Here is a 24009-nt window from a genome sequence, read left to right as displayed (position 1 = left end):
AATGACCATGCATCTATTAGGTACCTGTTCAACAAGAAAGATGCAAAATCAAGGCTTATTAGGTGGATCTTACTATTGCAAAAATTTGATATAGAGATTAAGGACAGAAAAGAGTCAGAGAATCAAATTGCACACTTATCAAGATTGAAGAGTTCGTCTCATGTGCTAGATGAAGGAGAAATTTGTGAAGAGTTTCCTAATGAACAGTTGCTAGCTTTGAGTAACATTTTCATTTTCCAGCTTAGTTTGTAATTTCCATTTCTGCAGTCATTTATCAATCAGAAAACTGTCCCAAAATACTTCTGCTTCTAGATCACCACAAAAATCTTTCATTTTATACATTGTCAATCAAAAATTGTCCAAGAGAGAAACAAAGTTGTCAACAAGACCTTGTATTGTTCCGTATGAGAGCCTTTTCGTTTCGGATAGAAAATGTGTCCCCCCGACTCCATTTTTTTCTGTTCCGTGACGAGTTAAATTTAGAGTGTTTTTCCAAAGAATTATTCCTTTCCTTTTCTTTTTCTTTTGGGATTCAATACGTACATTGATACAAGGCAAAACAACAATTCATCTATACGAACACACAGTGATGTCCAGATTTACATCACTGATACAAGGAAAATGTACATAATCAACAGCTTGAGGACAAAAATAATCCAATGATCACTTCATTTCAGAGTAAACTAGATTTTCATCACAATCGAGCAGGCTCAGTCAAGAAATTCACAACCCTGTTCAAAAAGTTCAGGCCAAAAACAGTCTCTTCGCAGTTGACTTTTACTTTAGTGTCCAGCGGTTCGGAGCATCTACCTTCAACAGTAATAGTAATTAAACATGGGATTGAGTTGCTTAATATCTCACCACTGAACCTAAGCCGTAAACCTGACGCATCATCGAGGTTGGTACCAACAGGCATGTCCACGGATAGATGAAAAAGATTGGAATTACTAAGCACCTTTAAAGCCAAAGTTTCACAGATTACAAGGAAGTTGTCCTTTGCTAAGGGGCTTTCAAGCTTGTTAAGTTCTTCAATATGGTCAATGAAAGTACACCTGTAGCAAATTATAGGAAAATCATCACAAGAGAATTCTAGAACAAAGAGTGTAAAGCCCACAAAACAACGAGTTGTGGCGAACTTCAAACTTTCATTTACAATCCAACTTAAACTAATATTTCTCAGATGTCCTCTTTGTAGAGGGTTTTTACTTTCTTTTCCCATTTGTAAGGTTCGAAAACCGGGGCACCCACACACAATTCAAGAACAGAGAATCGTCATCATTTTCCATAAAAACAGCGAAATGGCATATCTCAGTTGATTTATCCGCAAATAACACAATTGGATTTGCCAATTTGGTTTGATAAAAGCAACAATCTCTTGGCCTGTCAACACAGACATGAGACACAAAACAATAACAAACCAAACATCAAGGGTTCAACCAACTGACCTCCTTATATATTCAAACATTCCAGGCAGCTGAGATTCCTTGATTGAGAACATATCGATTTCCATTGGAAGAGGTTTTACAAAATACCCAATATCAGGTCTCAACTTCACAGGATACTTCTTGCCATTGCACCATAAAAGCAGCTTAAGGGGCAATAGATGATGGTGGAACCGGACCTGAAGCGTTCTCTGCATAACCTGACCTCGCTCCAGCTTAGTAATTTCTTCCATTGGAACTAGAGTCGGCACATCATTAACAGACATCTTGGAACTACAAACAAAGATGAACAAGTGCAAGAGCCCTCACCAACTTGAAGAAAGAGTAAGATGCCATAGCATGACTAAATAGAACGATCGTAATGCCAAAGTTATCATATTACTAAAAATAAAAAACGACAGCAGATGAACAGAGCAGAACAAATCATAGCAACAGGAAACTGGGGCACCCTCTACACTATCAATCGTATTATATGAATAACTGACCATTCAGGAAACTGGGGGCCAGGTATTGAGGTGTTCCAATTATCCATTTCAGTGACTAGAGATGAATTATGTATTTACATTTCTGTAATGGCCTCAGATAACTCTATGATAATATCTACTTATCTCGTTGAGCATTTCACTGAATGCCTGAAGACCAGTGAAACAATGAACTCCTGGCCACTAGTTCATATAGCAACAAGAGGAACTGAAAAAAAGTTTTTCTAGATAAGAAATAGAACCTTCACAAAGGACAGCATAACTTAAAGAACTATCTTATCATTACATCTAGGAAAAGGTTGACTGACAAAAGAAATATTCAAAAGGGCATGCTCTCAAAACAGCATTATTCACCATAAGAATCAGTATTATTTTGACCAACAAAGTAAATATTGAAAATTGCAAAGCACAACAATAACCTCTCATCTGATGTCAGCACTTGATCTGAAGATTCTACCCTCATGCCAGAATCCTCTTCGATCAACTGTATATTTGACATAGCTTCCACTGAATTGTTGGTAAATATGACCTGAATACAAACGAGCAGAGGAGATATGCTTGACACCTCTGATGAAAATATGTATTCCACACTCAAGCCGTTTCCATTTGCAGGATCTAACAAAGTGTAGGACTTAGGTTTCACTCTGCTACTAAGATCTCCAATTGAAATTCTGGCCAATGATTGACAGACATTATTTAATTCTACCGAATTATGGGTAGAACCAGGATTGTCATCCAACCAGGATTCAAGAGATTTTATCGACATTAATTCCCCAAGATCATTGGAGTCAGAATTTTGATTAAACCTTGGTCCCAATTGATTCCCATGAGCATTGCCACTGTCAGAAAGATGAATCAGTGGACCAGCATGCTCATCATCATCACTCACAGACCCACTCCTGTGGCTACCGTGAATTCCACTTGAACCAGTTCTAGAATCTTGAGAATTGTAACCAGAGGTGCTTTCTTCATTTAGTGATCCAGATACTGTGTCAGCATCATCAGTTTCATACGATTCATTTTGAGTGGCACCATTCCCTGGTTGTTTCATACCTATTACCATATTGGGTTCATGAGTAGTATCATTGCAGATCAAACTTAATGGCTGTGGGAGAGGTTCATATCCTGGAGCAGCATGAAGAACCATCTGTGAAAGAGATCCAGGAAGATATAAACGATAAGCTAATGGTTCTGAAGGTATGGATTTTATTTCTCTCCCAAATAAATGTCCTGTGAGTACATGCAATGTGCTGTCAGGAGCTGATTCTTCCAACTCATGAGTGCCTATGTAGTGAGATAAGAGTTTCTGTAGAAGACGTCCACGGTCACGGATGTCATAGTTCAAGTCACATTTAGCTAGTTCAAGTACATAGTTTAAGAGTGTCTTGAAGGTTGATAGTGCTTCCCCTTCTGCATGTAATAAGACCTGAAAAAAATACAAGCCTATTGTTGATTAAATGAGACAAGGTTCATGAAATAATCAAATCGAGGTTTAAGAAATTCAGCCATTGATTAATCAAAGAAAATTATTTCTTAAAAATACCAAATCAGTTGCATATTTGGATAGCATCTCTTTCTCGAAGAATACATGAGTCTGCAACATCTAATCTTTATACTTTTGAGAAACCCTCTGCCAGATCTACGAGCAGAATAAGTTCAATATGTAAACTCATAAGGGTATGTCAGGTTAGACAATTTTTAGCAATCATATTTTAGGACAGATTAACTCATATTACAGAGAGCTTGAAAGTACAGCCAAGCACTCCTCATAACAAAGATACTCTAATAATCATCTTTAGTTTGTCAAAAGAATACATGTCATTATTGATTTTGTTGGATGCTTATGTAGATAAACAAACACCATTTCACGTCCTGTAAATAACAGACTCGACATCTCATATCAATCTACTTCCTCAATAGATACTGGAGTAACTAAATCTAGCACAAAAGAACCATTGCCGATAGCGGAGATGCTCCTACAATGTCAGTTGTGCTTCTTAATAGCAATCGAAGCCATTAAACAGTAAGCTCACCTTCTCTGCTGTTTGATTATAGATTCAATTTTTGTCTAAACAATGCAAAGTACAGACATAGGCAAATATTCCAATTAGGCCAAGAACATCAAAGGAATATAATTATGAGAAAAGAAGAAGATTTTCCAGAGTTAAAAAGTACAATTAAGATAATTGCAAAATTTTCCATCCAAAAACATTCGAGCTAGAGGCTCATTGAAGAAAAACAAATATATTTGTAGTGCTCTACCTTGACCATGGCATTAAGAATCTGGAGCTTCGTTTCAAGTGCTTCAGAAGAAAAAGTCCAAGCAAGATACTTGAGAACTGTGGGTAACACCTTTGGAATAATATGTCCCATGGAGTTATACTCGCCCAACATCCAAATAATCATTGCACGTGCACTTGGTACTCGGATAGAATCCAACTTACGAGCCAAATGAACAATCACCTTTTATCAAAACAAGTGAGTGAGTGAGTAAGTTCTGTGTCAAAGATTATTGTATATACTTCTTCTTTCCGGGTTTTTGACAAGTATGTTAACCATTATATGCAGGGAGGACATAAAATAATGCATGTAGTTCCCATCATAAGCAAGGTGTAAGTAGAAAAAGAAGAAGAAGCAAGGTGTAAATAAATTGTTACAGCTTACGTACCAGAAACAGATCTTATTAAAATGACATTTCTGCAAGTATTGCATTTAGTAAGTATCAATTATAGCTCTGAATTTTGATAACCTGCAATACATCCACAGGTCGCTTAGTGATGTATTGCATTAGGATTCAATTCCTGCTCAACCCAAACTGAACAGTCAACTTGTCATGCATTTCAAAGGCTGATGTTTGTGCCAGGGAGTAGACTTTGGCACGTGATGGTCTATTCAAGTCAAAAGAAGCCGAATTTGAATAACTTGCAATTCAAATGATTTTCTTGCTTCCAAAAAATAAAATCTGAGAATTTGGGGATAAGAATGGTAGCTGTTTATTTCTCTATCCTTGACTTAGCCACATGGTTGTGTGCTTCCCCACATTTTTCTGGTTTTTAGTTAGCTCCCTGGGCTGGTTCTAGCATGACATCATGTAATGGCGCTAAGTTTTACTTTTGTACTCTTTGTATCTGTTTGATGCCACTAATGAAACACCTTACTTCATTAAAAAAAATAGGATGAAGGTTAATTGGTAGCTCATGTTGCCATCTCAAAATAAAAGTAACGTAGATTTTACATGTAAAGTTTCTACTCATGGCTCAGCTAACGGACAGAATTTCCACATATTTTTTTTTTTTGATGAAGTAAGAAGAATGTCATTAACAAAGCATCAAGCAGATGCACAGATTACAAAAGAAAGAATTATCAGCTCCCAAAAAGGCAAAAAAAGCTATCTAAACAGCCAACAGCAGAGATCTATGGAGCTGATAAATTCTAGGAAAGAATCGACACTAAGTACAGGAGAGAGATTAACCCAACCAAAAAGAGTAATCAAACATCTTGCTTTAAAGGTAGAGATGGGAGTTGGGGTGCCATCAAAATATCTTTTGTTCCTCTCCGTCCATAAGCACCACAAAATACAGGCTGGAACCAAAGACCAGATCTGCTTGACGGACTTCCCAACTTTCCAAGAACTCCAACACACAAAAGCCTCTCTCAATGATCTTGGCATGACCCAAGTGAGTCCAAAACGTGAGAAGAACATGTTCCATAGGCCTGTTGCAACTGTGCAATGAAGGAACAAGTGATTAATAGATTCTGAGTTGCACAAGCACATGTAGCATCTGTTGACTATTTGGAATTTCCTCCTCATGAGATTATTCTGAGTCAAGCAAGAGTCTTTTAGAGTAATCCAACTGAAACAAATAACTTTAGGTGGCAACTTAGTTCTCCAGATTAATTTCCATGGCCATTGATCAATTACGGTCTTCTTGGAGCTTTGTTGAAGGTAGCATGCTTTAACTGTGTAGGATCCATCCCTGCTATGTCTCCAGATAAGTTTGTCCCTGCGTTGACTGTTGATTGCACTAGTCTGAATGGTGGCCATAAGGCTAAAAACCACTTCCAACTCCCAGTCATTAAGATTTCTCCTTAGGATCAGATTCCACACATTGTCTTCCCTGTACTGCGAGATGGTTGAGTCTGGATGAGATGCAATCTGGAAAATGCTTGGAAAAACATTCATTAGAGGAGTGTCTCCTAGCCAAATATCTTTCCAAAACTGAATATGTTCCCCATTTCCCACCATAAGTGAGGCATCACTGAAGAATATTTCCCACAGTTTCCTTATATCTCTCCAGACCGCCGTGCCATAAGAGGTACTGACTTTATTAGAGCACCAATGACTATCACTACCATACTTTGCTTGGATCACTTCCTTCCACAAGCCAGCCGCCTCTTGATTGTATCTCTAGTGCCACTTCAATAGCAAACACTTGTTATGTAAGGCCAAGTCTTTTATCCCCAATCTTCCATATTGTTTTGGCAAAGTGACTTTGGCCCAATTAACAAGGTGAATTTTGTGGTCCTTGTTGTTGCCTTCCCAGAGAAAGTCTCTCCTGATTTTGTCAAGTCGCTGTTTCACCTTAGCTGGCATAAGGAGTAAGGACATAAAATAGGTGGGAATGCTGTCCAATACACTATTGATGAGTGTTAATCTTCCACCTAGAGAGAGGTATTGTTGTTGCCAGGAGGCTAACCTTCTCTCAAACTTTTCCACAATCACATTCCAAACTTGAGATGATCTATTCATAGCACCCGAAGGCATACCCAAGTAAGTGGTGGGAAAGGAGCCAGTAGGGCAACACATGATAGCTGCCATATCTTCCAGATCAGGGACCTCATTTACAGGGTATATAGTGCTCTTGGACATGTTGATGTGAAGACCTGACAATGCTTCAAAGAGCATAAGGGTGAGACTAAGATATTGCACTTGAGATTTCTTAGCTCCACAGAAAACCAAGGTGTCATCAGCAAATAAAAGATGTGAGATCGAGACTGGTGGACCATAACCATTGCCCACCTCAAAGCCTTCTATCCATTGAAGTTGTTTAGCCTTCTCCAACGTCCTACTCAAACCCTCCATAGCCAGAATAAAAAGGAAGGGTGATAAGGGATCCCCTTGTCTGAAGCCTCTAACCGGGAGAGAAAAAACCCACAAGACTTCTATTCACTAGTACAGAACACTTTATGGTGGAGAAGCTATACTTGATCCACCAAATCCATCTCTCTCCAAATCCCATTTACCTTAGGATTGAAATAAGGAAGGACCAACTCAATTTATCAAATGCCTTCTCAATATCAAGTTTAAAAAGCAGTCCAATCTAGAACTTCATTGGCAATAAGTGTTGCATCAGTGATTTGCCTTCCCTGAACAAAAGCATTCTGAAAACCAGAGACTAGATTCCCAATCACCTTCTTTAGCCTTTCTGAGAGCACTTTGGCCAAAATTTTGTACACACTACCAATAAGACTGATAGGCCTAAAATCCTTAAGTTCTATCGCACCTTTCTTTTTAGGGACAAGTGCAATAAAAGAGGCATTAAAAGATTTAACCATGTGGCAATTGTTGTGAAAGTGATTGAGCGCACCCAAAATATCTTGCTTGATAATTCCCCAGCACTTCTGATAAAACCCCATAGAGAAGCCATCTAGCCCTGGACTTTTGTCTAGGGCACATGAGTTGATTGCATTCAATATTTCTTCTTCTTCAAAGGCCTGCTCCAAAGCATTCTTCTCTTCAGAACTCAAATTGCCCAGGCCCTCAAAAGAAGCAGTAGGCCTCCATGATTCGTTTTCAGAGTATAACTCTTGGTAGAAGTCAAGAATTACCTCTTTCACCTGCTCTTTTCCTTCAAAGAGGTCATCTCCTACCTGCAATCTGTCAATGTGGTTGTATCTCCTGTGGGAGTTGGCTATTCTTTGAAAGTATTTTGTATTCCTATCCCCCTCTTTTAACCATAGACACCCCGATTTTTGTCTCCAAGAGGAACCCTCTGCCTTTGCTAATTGTTGAATCTCTAGTTGCAATTGCAATATTTTGTTCTTTTCAACTTGAGACCGGACCCTTCCTTCAGTTGCTTGTTCTGTCAGCAGAAGATCATCCATGGCTTTACTGATTCTAGAATTTAGCTTCCCAAAGACCTCCTTGTTCCAGGTAACAAGGTCTTTCTTCAAAAATTTTAATTTCTGGGAGAGTATAAAGTCTGGAGAGCCATTTACTATATAACCTTGCCACCATTTTTTGACCATATCATGAAAACCTTCATGCTGCAGCCACATGTTCTCGAATTTGAAGTAGGATCAGAAGTCCAATCGCCACTCTCTAGGGCTAAGGGACTGTGGTCGGAGAGAACCCTTCGTAGGGCCACCTGCTTCACAACTCCAAAGAATTCATTCCATTCAGCGGAAATTAAGAACCTATCAATTCTGGAAGCCTGCAGAAAGTCCTCTCCCCTTGTCCATGTATAAGTTGCACCATGCAAGGGGAGATCAATAAGACCCATGTCTTGAATAAATTCAGAGAAGTCCTTCATGTCCTGGGATCTCCTTATACAATTGTGCCTCTCATGTTCATATCTACATACATTAAAGTCACCACCTATGACCCAACATCCATCCCAAATGCCTCTGACAGCAGCCAACTCATCCCATAGGTCAAACCTTTCTGGAGTTTTGTGAGGTCCATACACCCCAGAGAAACAGAATCTGAAGTCCACCTGCAAACCCTCCCACATGGCCGAAAGAGTATGCTGCCCTTGGTAAGAGTCTAAGCATTTCCATTGTCTTTTGTCCCACAAAATAATAATGCCACCCCTGGTACCACTTGCTTTCAATTCAACCCATTCGACCCATCTTGATCCCCAAATATGTCTTGCTATTGCCACAGAACAACACTCTGTTTTTGTTTCCTGTACACACAAGATGTCAGGCTTCCATTTTTGAATAAGTAGCTTGATGGTGCTTCTTTTGCTTATATCATTAAGCCCCCTTATATTCCAACTGATAATTTTTGCTTTCATTCCGAGAAAGCCTTGTGGAACCTGCCCCTACTTGACCCTTCTCCATTCTCATAATTAATTGTGCACTGCAACTTCTTGGCCACAATCTCACCCTTTTCCTTTGATCTTTTCTTCTGTTGCTCTTTCCCCTTTGATTTCTGCAACTGTAACTTCCTCTTTTGTTCCATTCGCAGTATCATATCGAAGATTTCGTGCTCAAACCCCACTGAATTGACCCCAAAGGCTTTACAAGCTTTAGTCATCACTATCTTGGTCCAATGAGAGGTTTCAATAACTGTCGGGTGTGAAATAACCTGTTCCTCCAAGCTGTCACCGGACCAGGGTAGTGACAAAGTATCGCTACTAATTGGGGAAGAGAAACCTGAATCTTGAGAACACCCAATAAAGAAAACAGAGTGGATAGGAGGAAGAGAGAGAAGAGATAGAGGTCGCATGCATTCGGCTTCGTCGTCTGCGTCTCCCTCTCACTCATCAAGAGAATCAGTTTGCGTTAGGGAAGCCAACAATGGCTTTTGAGACAACTTAGCATTCGACTGTCGTTCTGAAGGCTTTTGTGTCTCTGCCACTATAGATTGGGCTTGGGCTGGCCTAATTGCCTTCCACTCCTTTAATATCTCCTTCTTTTTATTGAGATGCAAGTTCCCCTTTTTCCTCCTTGAATAATAAAGATGGTCTGAAGTCTTTTGCTGCAACTGGGCCTTTGCCTTAAGTTGGCCCAAAGTTGTCTTAGAATTTTTAGGCCCAATCCTAGGGTCCTCAGCTGATTTGAGATTTGAATCAATAGGCTGCTCATTCTGCAAAACATAAACTTGGTCTGGAGTCTTCTGCTGCAATTGGGCCTTTGCTTTAAGTTGGCCCAAGGTTGTCTTAGATTTTTTGGGCCCAACCCTAGGGGCATCAGCAAATTTCAAATTTGAATTGATAGACTGCTCAGTTTTCGAGACACAAACTTGTTTGGACCGCTGGTTAAAACCCTGTTCATCAGAATCACCGGCAACTGAGATTTTCGAGAAGGCATCGGCAATAATGGATATTTCATAAATTTTGCCGCCTACTCTCAAATCAATTTTGTGTGGAGGTTCTCGTGCTACTGCTGGAATACAAATCCGAGCCCAGAGAATATGATTTCTCTTCTTTGTGTCCTCACCTGCACCGATATAACCACCACAACAGTCCCCGATAAATTTCAGAGACTTTTCCGACCATGCGTGAAGCGGGATAACAAAAGCCCTAATCCACCTCTGATTTGCTACTAATTCTTCTTTAGAGTTATCTGTCCCTGATTCTGGAGACCACCACTCAAGTGATAATCTTCTCCCATTCCAAAACCATTCCCCCATTATTATCCTCTCCGCTTCTTGCCTAGATGGAAACTCAAACATCATCTGGTTATGTGTGAGCCGTAAGACGCGCAACCCTGCCGTCATCTTCCACCTTTTCAGGAACCACTGATGGATGACTGTTGGATTTGGACTCGAGCTGAAAGGGTCATTGAAGGTTCCAACTAAGCAACACTGCAAGTATTCCTGTAGATTCTCCAATTCAGAATGAGACTGAGAGCTCGTAACTGGACATTTCTGGATATTTGCAGCATCCATGAAAGATTTCCCTGGGGTGACAAACTTCCGGAGAGCTGGGTTAACTGGCTCACCCAAAGATCTGATAATTTTGTCGGCTAAATCACTCCACCCTACATTGTAATCCATCTCCGGGATGATAATAGCTGATTTTCTTTGGCCCCGCAATGTTTCTACTCGAAGAAATCTCCCATAAGAGTTGAAGTTCTGATAAACTCTGAACAGATCCCCCTCCTTAAGCCTGCCCCATCTTCTATAAAGGTCCCCAACACCTTTGGAAGCTAATCTCATAACACTACATACCCATCTTAAAATGACTTCATCGATCTTAATCTTACTGACAAACCGACTACTGAACTCCTTGAACAAAAACCACCTAAAAGAACCTTCACTGATATCATTTATTTCAAAAGACTTATCACTGGAAATGAAAAAGCACACCCTGTCACCCATACTAAGAGAATTGACGAAGAATTGTATCAGAGTACATGCATGACGGCTTTATCGGTGCCCATAAGCATTAATTAAGTATTTTTATGGTTTATATCTCTTATCCTGAAACTCCATTGACAGAGTGAGCATTTTCAATTGAGTAGAAAAGTTTAGAAATTGAACTTTTCAGAAATGTGTTCATATTTCCACATTTCTGGTGGCACTAGTCACTGCAGGCTCCTTTAGTGGTGTTCTCTAAACTATAAACATTTTGTTTAATAAATGTGTCTAAGTTACAATTAGAGCTCAGATTCAAAAGTTCCATGTCAGAAAATTTTAACAGAAGTCTACATGAGAGAGGTGGCAAGACAAGTCCATTAGCACCTTCTTCTCCAAAGGACAGTGAACATGCAACGTTACCTGTTAAAACCAGAGGCGGATCCAAGATTTGGAGGTTCCGGGAGACACTTTACTGTAAACTTAGATGTATTTACAATTATATGGTTCAAATAGAGTAAACATTTGATCAGTTTGATCAACTTCTGTTTACAGTTCGGGTTATTTGTCTTTTCGATACATAGATAAATATTATTCCAAATATTATTTAGAAAGGTTCATGTTTAGACTGGTACATCAACTCAACCTTACAAGTATAATTTCTATAATACAAAAAACAATTATTTTGTAAATCAGCATGAACCAAGACTCAACATACCCTTGTCTTTTGTATTTTGTTAAACCATATAAATAAAAATAAAATAACATGTAAAATTCAAGATAAGAGACGGAAACAGAAATGAAGCTGGGGCAACAGGAAAAGATTATTAAAATTTTGATGAAGAGAGAGGAGAATGTAATGAAAGAAAAATGATACAGATCCACAGAAGATAAATAGAACTTGTTCATTTGATTTCCACTCGTAGTGAACGAGTGAGCTTGCTTTTGTTACGTATAATAATAAAAGTTCCCGTGAAAAAAAAAAACAGAAAGAAAAAATGGTCAAAGAAATATACTAAAATGTTTTTAGAAGAGTAGCACCAAGGATTTGGACTGGTGTTCCTTGGGAGGAAAACATAGGGTTTAACCACTGGCACCGTGGACCATCTTGATACTTCGGGTGCCAAGTTTATATTTATAACATTTCTTATACATATATATACAGAGTTTCAACCGAGGTAAAAAATCCGCCCCTGGATAAAAGACCCCTAAGATAATAAGCAGTCTGCCTTGTACCTGAAGCAACATTAATGAAACACTGTATATACTCCTCCGTTCCAATTTGTGTGACATAATTCGACTCCTTATGGATTTTAAAGTAAAAAAAAGGGAGACTTTTGAAACTTGTGGTCTTAAACATGTCATTACTCATTATATTTGTGTGGCGATAAGACTTCTAAAACTTGTGGTCTTAAACATACCGTAACATTTGTGTCTATAAGAACTTCTCATTACAGGAAAAATGAGAAGTTTATAGTTGGATGTTTTCAAATATAAAAATGTCAAATTCTTTTTGGAACGGACAAATAAGGAAATAGTGTCATGTATACTTAACGGAGGAAGTACTTGTTACCAGATTAAGAAAATTCCTAAAATATCATTATTAAGTAACAGGTAACAAAATGATAATGATTGGCTAGAAATTGAAAAATGTGCAAATTTGTCGAGTTAGTAAAGCAACTCACTTTGTCATGACTTGAGTGTTCATGTTTTATGATTGTTTTGATGGAATTTATTGCTTGAATCAGAATAATTGCTTCTTCATCCATTGATGCTATGTCCACATCTGAAATTTCTGCATAAAAAACTGAAACTAAATAAATGAAGAAATGAAGCTCAGAATTACAAAAAACAAAAGCTCTCCTATAGATTCCATAAACAGAAGATATCTTTACCAGATGAGGTCAGAACCAATAGTCCTTCCAAACATATGCTTGCTATATTTGGAAGTCGTTGGGCACATAAGCCAATAGCAGCAACAGCATCTGCAGCAAACCTTCTGTCTGGATCTTTAATATAATCCTAGAAATTAACTGACAAATTAGAACCAACTTGCATGACTAATTCCACAACAACAAAGAGAAAAAGAATTTAATGATGCGAAGTTAACACGTGGCTGTAAAGAGATTGGAAACCCCAATGTGCAAGCAACTAAATTGCAACATAAGAAAAATCATAAAACGCACACATACTCCCTTTACGTTGATAAAGAATAAACTAAACATTACATTCAGTGGCATATAAAAAAGGAGAGAAAGGTGCTTTAAAAGGATTCATGACTGTATGAAGCTGAGTTTGGTTAGTCTATAGCATCTCAAATAATTAGATCAAGACAATCACTATGGTTTGAAAAATGTACATATAAATTTAGATAAAAAAGTGTACCTGGAACTCATTAAAAATAGGTGAAATTGATGAATCTGTCGCAATTAGAGATAGTATGTCAAGCTTCAGAGCTTTCATTGGATATGGATCAATAGAGCTCACGAAGAAGTCTTCGAAATGGGAAACAAACAAGGTAGGCATTGCTTTAGCAAACACTTGAATGTTGCAGAGTACCTGCATCAACCAATGAATTACATATACACCAAAAGTAGGGAACATATTGTAGATGGCAGCAAAGTTGGGTCATAGAGTTTTCACAAAAACAAAGTTCTACTAACGGATGTATGTTTGATTGCAGCAAAATAATGCGGTCATAGTATTTTAAGAAAGACAAAGTCCTAAAGAACAGTCCCTAAGGGGTCGTTTGGTATGAGGGAGAAGGGACAATAATCCTGGGATAAAATGCAAGATTATTTTATCCTGCGTTTGGTTAGGGGTATTAATTAGTCCCAGGATTATTTATCCCACATATACTATAATGATGGGACAAGTTATTCCATATATATTGGTGGGATAACTTATCCCATGGGATATCCCAATCCATGGGATAACTTTATTTATCCCATCCCCCATACCAAACAACCCTAAAGATCTGAACGACCTCATCTCACTAGCTAGTAAGTTACTGGAGAATTCAAATCTTCTTGAAACCATGACCAAAAATCTCTTTAACTTGTGAAAATTCCCGTGGAGAAGAGTTCTAATCCAGTTCCAAGACCAAATCTTTCCACAACCTAAACCGTGGATAAACTTCATTGAAGCACCTAAGATTTTTAGGCCGAACAAAATGTGAAAAAGACTTGAACCAAGTAAACTTCCGGGCAAAGAAATTGATTGACAGATGTTGATTTGGTGGCTGAATTTAGGAAAGCAGCAACTTGACCATCAGCACTTCTTTTATTACAAGTCAGTGAGTGACTGTCACTACTATTTAAGTGATCCAATATGAATGTTCAACTAGAAATATCAGTCTAAATGACAAGAAAAGTGAGAAATCACAAAAAGGTCATGGCGAGCAACCCTCTGCCCTTGAGTTGTCAGTCTACCTTAACGCATATTCCTCTTCCTTCAACCTCTAAGTCACACTCTACCAGCAACAGAATGACATTGTTTCTTTTCTCACTCATTTTAGGGAGCATAAAACTCCAGCAGCACCTTGTGAAATTAGGAAGTGGAGATAGTCAAAATATTTCCACATGTGTCTTTGCCTCATTGAAAGGCTAACACAGCACAAGGTGATTTTAAGCAATTACAAGCAAGAGAATTGAGGACTGTACAATGTTTTAACCTCTTGTGAAATTCATATTGCCATGTTTTTTTCAATCTACAATACCGTTACAACTGAATACAAACTCATCAAAGCTTGAATTCCCATAGAAGGTCATATGCATTGCATATGACAAACTCCTACAGGAACTGTCCAAGAAGTTAACAGAGGATCAATGTTATGTTGTCAATGCTTAAATAACTAAAACGGCACCTCTCAACGTTAGTTGTCCATCACTCTAGCCTAAAAAAGTTCAATGGCTCCTGAGGCATATTACCAAGTAAATAAGAATCAGTTTTGACTAAAACTATTGGGAGACAGAATTACCACGTATTTTGAGGCATCCGATGATCTCAACAGAAACAACAAAGGCTTAACAATTCTTTTAATTTCTTCTTTTGGTGCCATAATCCAGTGCACTCCAGCAGCAGCAAGTACCACTGCACTATTTTGACTCCACAGTAGAGGTAAAGTACACTGTAGCAGGATCTTCACATCATCGTTACTTTTTGCGGATGTAAAGTCTGATAAGTCCTTGAAAGAAGAAGCTCTTTCGGAACATGGTCGGGATAAATACTTATCTGGTCCTTCAAGATAACTCCTAGATACCATTTCTGCTATCTCAGATTCACAAACAACACTCCCAATGCCATTGGTTCTCTCTTTGATTCCAAAATAGGTTTCAGATCCTTCCTTTCCTGAATTAGAATTCTCTGGAGAATGGGAAGCTACCATCAAGGATTCTTTAACAAGCCCATGCCTAGCAATACTATACCGTATAAGGATCCCTATCAAAACAATCTGACCCCATTCTTCCACATCAGGGAGAGTCTCGCACAGCCTTCTATAATTTTTTGCAATTAGAGAGAAATTATTAGGACATATAGAAGCAAATGCAGCAGCAGCAGCTCCAACTACTCCAGGAGCGTTGTCATTCAGAAGAATCCCAACAAGCTGCAAAACATAATAGTAGATGCAGTAGAAGTCAAATTTAGTAATGATGAAATCCACTTGCTTGTTTTTTGGTTTGCTTGTTTGACATGAGCATGATTGAAGCCATGATTGCAGTTTAGTTGTAGAAAACATATATGGCAACATGGAAGAAAATATGAAAAATCCAAGTTGAGTAAGGTTCTTTTTGTTGTTGTTGTTGGTGAGAAGAGAAGGCCCTAAACCACTGTCAAAAGTGCAATGAAATCATGTTTAAACAGCTTTAGCTAGTGTATAAGTCAAAAGTCTAATTTTTAGGACAAACCAAGGGAATGTCCTAGCTTAGCAACAGATCTGTTATGATATTTAGATAAATGATTTGAACATTGGAGCAGTTCTTTCCTGTATAAGTTACAAGGACATGATTACTTTATAAAGCAACAAAAAGTACCTCTTCAATAGTACTAATATTCTCCTCCAAACGCAAATCATGCAACTTTGGAAGTGCATTAGCAGCACACTTCCTAACATATACTGATGGATCTCTTGCACATTTTCCCACTGCTACAAGAACAAGGGGTGCAATCACATGAAGGCGAATTCCTGCCATTGTACGAAGTGCCCACGCCCTTACCAATGGATTAGGATCTCCCAAATCCTTCTGGAAACAGTTAATTGAAAGCAATGCTTCATTTGGACGCCTAAAACATAAATAAGAGAATAAGATTTTTTTCCCTCATGTTATTGTAATCTCATTTAAATTGGTGTCATACTTTTCAGCATAATGCAGGAGGTACAAGTAGACCAGTTTCTTCACTTCCATTGATTGTGAAGCCACATTTTTCACCACCTACAGTGCAGTAATCAAACAAACTTCAATAAAAGTGATAATTTGATAAGAATTAAAATTGTCACAAACCTGAGGGAAGAAATTGGAGACGTTGCAGCCTTGGGCAATGAGAGCAAGTAATCTCTTGAGGGCTTCACATTTTTCAGAGTCGAATTTGCTGTCGAGAAGGGGAGCAATATTGACATCATCAGGATCATCGTAGAGGTGGGCGTCAGTGCCGATGCGAAACATCAAACTTGAGGCTTTGCTCAGTGAATCTGCCGTCGCGCCAAACTGTGTGAACATTTTCTAACTCATTCGGAATTCTAATCCGATCCGGTCTTCAGCTTCAGCGATTGTACTCCGACTAGCACCAGTTTAGCGACCGATGCCTTTCGCATTCGGGATTTAGCCTAGTTATTATTGCAACTTTAGGTGCCAAAGTGCACAAATAGCTACTCTTCAATAGGGAGTAGAGTAGTGCAATAATAATCAATTTAATCGGAAAAAATAGGCAAAAATGCCAAGACCTGTTAAATTTATACTTCCTCCGTCTCCTATTATTAGATAAGCATCTTACTAAAAATATTTATTTCATATTATTGATCATTTATTAAATCGTGATTGAATTAATTAATTTTTCCCTTTTATCCCTACAATTAATATGGCTTTGGAAGTTTTAAACAGGTTTTGAAGATTCAAAATTTCTTTTGTAACATCTCGTTATTTTGAAAGAACTAGAAAGAGTTAGAATTGGAAATAGTCATTTTAGGAAAGAATGAAAATCTGGAAAATTGATTAAGTTATGTTAAGTATGGGTTTTTGGCCAACTTCAAACGACCATAACTCCTAGCTCAGGATGAGTTAGGTGTGCTTCCAGATATCGTATGAAAGATCTTAGAATAATCTTTCCAACGCCACCGAGTTTGCGCGATTCCAAGTTCGTATGAGTGAGATATGCCTATTTGATGTTGGGTTGTTTGGATAAGGAAAGTCCAATCCGGATTTTGAAAGGGTAGTTTAGTCTTTTCCTTGCCCAATTGTTTTATTTTATTTTTGGTAATTAAGTTAGGGTCTAATCAGAATTAGATCAGTTTACGTTTTTACCAAAATACGCTAGGGCTTGGAGAAAAGAGGAGAAGAAAAGTTCAAGGTTCGTCGATTTCTTGGAGAATTTCGTGTGGATTTCGCCAAGGGTTAATCCCTACGAGGTATGTGAGACTTTCATAACGTTGGATTCGTTCACCCATGCGCCAATCATGTTTGTTCAGCGAAAGTTCTAAAAAGGTTGAAAGTTTGATGTTCTTGAATTTGTTTTCGTTCTTGAATTGAGCTGAGACGGAGTAGTTTTAGAGATTAATACGTTGATTTTAAGAGTTGTTTCGAGTTAGATTCTTGTGTACATATGCTGGGTATCTGAATCTAAAGAGAATTGGAGAAAAATAGTCAAGTTTAGGCGATTTAGGGTTGGAAAAACGCAGAAGGAAAAGTTGAGCGAATCTGGGCACCAAGTCCGCGTCGCGGAACAGATGCAGACTTGTTCCTCAAATTTGGGGAAACCTCTTTTGTGTCGCGGAGCGGTCACAAACCATTCTGCCTCAAAAGTTATTTTGCAACCAAATAATTAAATACATCTCCGCGTCGCGGACCTGTTTTCAGACAGTAATTTCTTGATCTTTTCTCATGTTTAACTATCTAAAAACACACCTAAACATCATGAGATCCTTCTTATCACAAATCACAATCCTTGAATCCATAATTCAATTCAAGGAAAGTTAAGAGTCAAATCAAGAGAAGTTAAGAGTCAAGTCTAGAAGTTAAGAATCAAGTCAAGAGAAGTTCATAAAGTATTTCAAAAGTCTTTCACAAACGTTTTAACTTTGTTTTAAGACTTAATCTTTGAGTTGAGGAAAGAGTAAGAATAAAGTTCATTTCTTCAAAGATTATACAGGAACTAAGTATTCCCAAGAGTTAAAAATATTTTCACATTTGAGCAAGAAGGGAAACACCAATTTTCAAGAGAGCTTTTAAGCTAAGTTTTGAGTAATTATCTCAAACCAAAGAAAGAAGTTTTATTTTAAAAACATATGAGCTAAGTATATTTTGGGAGTAGTATTGAGCACCGATATGGGGATGCGAGTTCATAATAATTCAAGTCTCCATAAACTATGTAGCCATCATGGGTAATAAATGATCATACTTTTTAGATGATTCCTCAAGTGCTTTTTAGCATAGACTAGTAGATCCACTTAATTAAGACGTTCTATATGACGACAAAGTATAGGACAGTTCTGACAGCGTGGGCAAGACGTTGTATCACCACTTAGGCTCATAGTGGTGGTTCTCGGTTAGAGAAACTCCCACAATATTACAATACTTTATTATATGAGTAAGTTGAGTTGTTATTGCATTTTCTTTAACAAACTGAGTACCTTTCTACTGTTTTAAAAAAGCTTTCTATATATTGCATGTGTGTTATTGCTTTATATTGAGTTAAGTTATTCATGAGTTGAGTAAAGCCAAGGTAAGTGTTCCTTTTTGATTCTTTTCAAGCTTACGTTCTGTTTTAGTATTCCCCTCGCATACTTGTACATTCAATGTACTGATGCCATTTGGCCTGCATCGTTTTATGATACAGACACATGAAATCATGATCAACATCTAGGGCCCCGTTGATCCAGTTGAGCACTCAGAGTCAGTTGGTGAGCCTCCTTGCTTTCCGGAGGACTCCTTTTACTTTGCTTTTAGTATTTCAGTTGTTAGGATGATCGGGGGTCTTGTCTCGACATCCCTCTTTATTCTAGAGGCTTCATAGACAGTTAGTAGTTCGGTTGTCTTTACATTATTATTTCATATGTTAAGACTTGAGTTGCCATTTTGGCCAAGTTGAATGTTTGACCTTTAAACGTTCTAATTCATTTTATTAAACAATTAATGTAGAAATGCATTTGATCATTGTAATAATGCTTAGAGTCTTCCGTTGAGTAAGTAAGTCAAGCCAAGGGTTCGCTTGGGGCCATCAATGGTTCTCGAGTGTCAGTCTCGCCCAGGGTGTAGGCTCAGGGCGTGACATTTTTTTTCAAGAGGCTAATTAATATGAACAAAGGGTAAAACAATAAAGTTGATCAATTTATTAATGATTTCTTAATTACCACATAAAATAAAAAATGTTCATCTAATAAGGGATGGATGGAGTAGCTTTTATGTAGTGAACACCTACATATCATACATATTAAGTAATCCAAATTTATTTTTTCATTTGTACCCTTTTAACGATTAGGTTCTTCAATAGTGTCTACACCCAAAAGATTCGGTGGAGGAATAGCTAATGTGAATATCCACATAGATAAATAATAAGCTCACCTCTCCAATATTTATCCACTTTAAAAAGTCTTCTCATTAATCAATACTTCTACTCCCTTCTCATTATCCTAACCTTAAGAAGTCTAATTGTCAGAGTAAAAGATGAATTTTTGAACATTTTTTGTTTTGCTAGTTGAACATTTTCTTTATTTTGGGTAAATTTTTCGTGAGGTTTTACTTGATTTGGATCAGCTGTAGTGTATTGACGTGAAACTTTTGCTCGATTTGGATAAAAAAATTATTGATCTTGTCTAAAATTCTTACCAAATAAGTGATTATCTACTCTTATAATGTGTTTTATTTGTTTTCTTTGTCTTATGTAAAAATGTCTTTTCGTTTATGTTTCGTCGTATTATTTAGCTAGGGTTTTGCCATACTTTTGGATGAGCTTCTAATTAGGAATTTGACGGAGAGCATTTTTATGGAACATCAATAGAAGACAAAGATTCTTCTCTGGGAACTCCTTCAGAAAATCTAATGACACAAGGAGGCAATGATTCTCACATGCCCTTCCAGTTAACTTCTCATCCATTAAATGGGAAGAACTATATGGAATGGGCACAATCTGTAAAGATTGCAATCGATGGTCGTGGAAAGCTTGGACATCTGACCGGAGAGATGAAAAAACCGGGAGTCGGAGATCCAAAGATGAACTCTTGGAGATCAGGGAATTCACTTGTGATTGCTTGGTTAATAAATTCCATGGAACCAGTCATAGGTAAATCTTATCTTCTTTTGCCCACTTCTAAAGATGTATGGGAAGACGTTAGGGAGACATATTCTGATGTAGAAAATGTCTCTTAAATTTTTGAGTTAAAAATTAAATTATGGCAAGCTAAGCAGGGTGAGAAGGAAGTCACTACTTACTATAATGAAATGGTATCTTTGTGGCAAGAATTAGACCAGTGTTACAATGATGAATGAGAGTGTTCTGTGGATAGTGTAAAAGCACAAAAAAGAGAAGAAAATGAGAGAGTTTACCTTGTTTTAGCAAGATTAAATCGGGAGTTTGACGAGTCACAAATCCCAGGAAAAAACCCTTTACCCTCGCTTCGTGAAACCTTTTCTGAAGTTAGGAGAGAGGAAACTAGGAGGAAAGTTATGTTAAAACCTGATTTACCTGTTGAACTAAAATCTGCTATAGACTCTTCAGCTCTTGTAACAGTGAGGAATGAAGATGACAAAAACAATAGGCCATGGTGCGATCATTGCAAAAAACATTGGCACACCTGTTAAACATGTTGGAAGATTCATGGGAAACCACTAAATTGGAAGAAGAAGAAGGGAGTTGATAATCATGGCTTTCAATATCAAAATGGTCAGACCCTCCAAACAACTTACTTTGATCAGGGGCAACAACCTTCTCCAGAAACATCTCCATTTACAAGGGAACAACTAAAAAATTTGCACAAACTCCTTCAATCTCCACAATTTCATCCAAATGCACCAAATTCTTCTAATCATGCTTGTTCTTTTGCTGAAAAAGGTATTGTATCGTCTGCTTTTCTTAGTGCTAATCCCAATCAAATAGATTCTTGGATCATAGATTCAGGAGCTAGTGACCATATGACTGGAAGTTTCCATTTTTTCTCTACTTACACTCCTTGTGTAGGGAACAATAAAGTCAAGATAACTGATGGTTCCTTCTCTGCAATTGCTGGAAAATGAACTATTAAACTATCACCATCTCTCGCACTTCATGATACTCTTCATGTTCCAAAGCTCTCTTGTAATCTGATTTCTGTCAGTAAATTAACTCGTTCTCTTAATTGTCATGCTCTATTTGATTCCGATTTGTGTGAATTTCAGGAAAAGGTCTAAGGGAACATGATTGGCAGTGCTAGAGAATCTGGAGGTCTTTATTTTCTTGACAACGGGAATAACTCACTACAATTGAATCCTATTTGCTTGAACTCTACTTCTATTTTGAATACAGTCATGCTTTGGCACTATAGGCTTGGACATCCAAATTTTTATTATTTAAGACATTTGTTACCTCAATTATTTAGAAATAAAAATCCGTCCTTGTTCCAATGTGAATTTTGTGAAATGGCTAAGCATCATCGATCTTCTTTCCCCTCTAAAAAATATCAGGCTTCAAAACCGTTTATGATGATTCATAGTGATGTTTGGGGACCGTCTAGAATTTCAACAATGTTTGGAAAATGGTGGTTTGTAACTTTTATTGACAATCATACTAGATTGAGTTGGGTATTTTATTGAAGGACAAATCTGAGGTTAAAAATGTGTTTGAGACTTTCTATGTCATGGTGGAAACACAATTCAATGAGAAAATCAAGATTTTTTGGAGTGATAATGGTCATGAATTTTTTAATGAACAATTAGGAAGTTTTTTCAGAAAAAATGGGGTAGTACACCAAAGCTCTTGTCCGGATACTCCTCAACAAAATGGTATAGCTGAAAGAAAGAATAGGCACCTTTTAGAGGTAACACAAGCTTTATTGTTTACTAGTAAAGTTCATCAACACCTTTGGGGAGAGGCTCTCTTGACTGTCACTTACCTTATTAGTAGGATGCCATCTCGTCCTCTTGAATTTAAAACACCTTTTAAAGTTTTCAAAGAGAGTTTTCCTAGTTCTAGGCTAACTACAGATCTTCCTCTGAAAGTTTTTGGTTGTACAACATTTGTTCATGTTCATAATCGTAGTAAACTTGAACCGCGGGCTAAGAAGTGTGTTTTTGTAGGATATGTCCCAAGTCAAAAGGGATATAAGTGTTATGATCCACATGCTAGGAAGATAATTGTCACAACAGATCTAACGTTTTTTGAGTCCTAACTCTATTTTATTACTCATCTCAGGGGGAGTATCGTGTAGGTGAAGATTTGTTTTTTTTTTTGTGATATTGAGGAAATTAGACATCAGGAAATGAGGAACATGATATTACAATAAATACTAATGTGAGGGATCTAGGAGAAGATATAAATAGTTCTAATCTAAGAGATGATAGGGAACAAAGTGACTTGTATGATAAAAACTCAGAAATTGAACCTGTAGAGCCTTCAAATGACAAAAATAAAAATGGGAATAGAGAACAAACAAAAGAAATACATGTGTATTCGAGAAGGAACCGAACTCAAGGAAAAAGGATCGAAGATTCTCATCACTACCAAAAGTTAGCTCCACAAGACCTTACTGGAATTCAAGGTAATCTTCCAACTGATTATATTTCTAACTCCTCAGATCTGGACCTACCTATTGCGAAAGGCAAATGTGTCAAAAATGTTTCTAAATATCCTATTTCTATGTTTGTGTCCTATAAAAAGTTGTCTCCTAGTTATTCAACCTTTACTTCACAATTTTATAGTTTGGGGATTCCAAAAAATGTGCAGGTTGCTCTATGAGTTCCCGAGTGGAGCGAGGCTATTTTTGAGAAATTGCGAGCTCTTGAAAAAATGAGACATATGAGTTAGTGGATTTACCAAAGGGAAGAAATTAGTGGGCTGTAAATGGGTGTTCACTACATAATTCAAATCAGATGGATCCTTGGAAAGGTATAAGGCCCGTTTAGTTGTGAAGGGATTCACACAGACATATGACATTGACTATCTCGAGACGTTTGCTCCAGTAGCTAAGCTAAACTCAATTAGAGTTTTGTTGACAATCATAGTAAATCTTGACTGGTCTCTTCAACAATTGGATGTGAAGAATGCTTTCTTGAATGGGCACCTAGAGGAATAAGTTTATATGGATCCCTCACCAGGTTTTGAAGGGAAGTATAAGTCAAAGAAATGCAGGCTTAAAAGATCTCTTTACGGTCTAAAACAATCACCAAGGGATTGGTTCGAAAGGTTCACTCAATTTGTGAAAAAGCAAGGGTATGTGCAAGGACAAGCAGATCACACGATGTTTACTCGACATTCACTAGAAGGAAAAACAACTGTTCTTATAGTGTATGTCGACGATATCATCCTCACAGGAGATGATGTGGTTGAAATAAAAAATCTAAAGGAGCGTCTTGCCTCAGAATTTGAGATAAAAGACTTGGGCCCGCTAAAGTACATTCTTGGCATGGAGTTGCACAATCGAAGAAAGGAATTATAGTGTCACAAAGGAAGTATGTTCTTGATCTATTAAAAGAAACAAGAATGAGTGGTTGTAGACCAATTGAAACTCCAATTGATCCAAATTTGAAGTTTGTAAATGAAGGAAAATTGATTGATAAGGGCCAATATCAGAGATTGGTAGGCAAGTTGATTTACTTGTTACATACTAGACCTGATATTTCCTTTGTTGGAGCCTAGTCAGTCAGTTCATGCATTCTCC

General features: G+C 37.6%; 1 protein-coding gene across 1 annotated transcript; it reads right to left on the bottom strand.

Moving 5' to 3' along the window:
* Positions 1 to 654: 654 nt before the first annotated feature.
* On the bottom strand, positions 655 to 16791 carry LOC125837607 (AP3-complex subunit beta-A). The gene is made up of 11 exons (XM_049516694.1): positions 16451 to 16791; positions 16305 to 16381; positions 15983 to 16232; positions 14929 to 15555; positions 13335 to 13508; positions 12845 to 12971; positions 12635 to 12744; positions 4187 to 4387; positions 2344 to 3350; positions 1446 to 1715; positions 655 to 1052 (listed from the first exon to the last, which is right to left on the bottom strand). The coding sequence occupies exons 1-11, from the start codon at positions 16664 to 16666 to the stop codon at positions 695 to 697; spliced, it is 3417 nt and encodes a 1138-aa protein (XP_049372651.1). The 5' UTR covers positions 16667 to 16791; the 3' UTR covers positions 655 to 694.
* Positions 16792 to 24009: the final 7218 nt, after the last annotated feature.

This window comes from Solanum verrucosum, unplaced genomic scaffold (assembly GCF_900185275.1).
Source record: "Solanum verrucosum unplaced genomic scaffold, falcon-dt-bn FXZP01000156.1, whole genome shotgun sequence".
In the NCBI taxonomy this organism is placed as follows: domain Eukaryota; kingdom Viridiplantae; phylum Streptophyta; class Magnoliopsida; order Solanales; family Solanaceae; genus Solanum; species Solanum verrucosum.
Note: the sequence above shows the minus strand (reverse complement) of the source record. Positions and strands in the feature narration are given on the sequence as shown.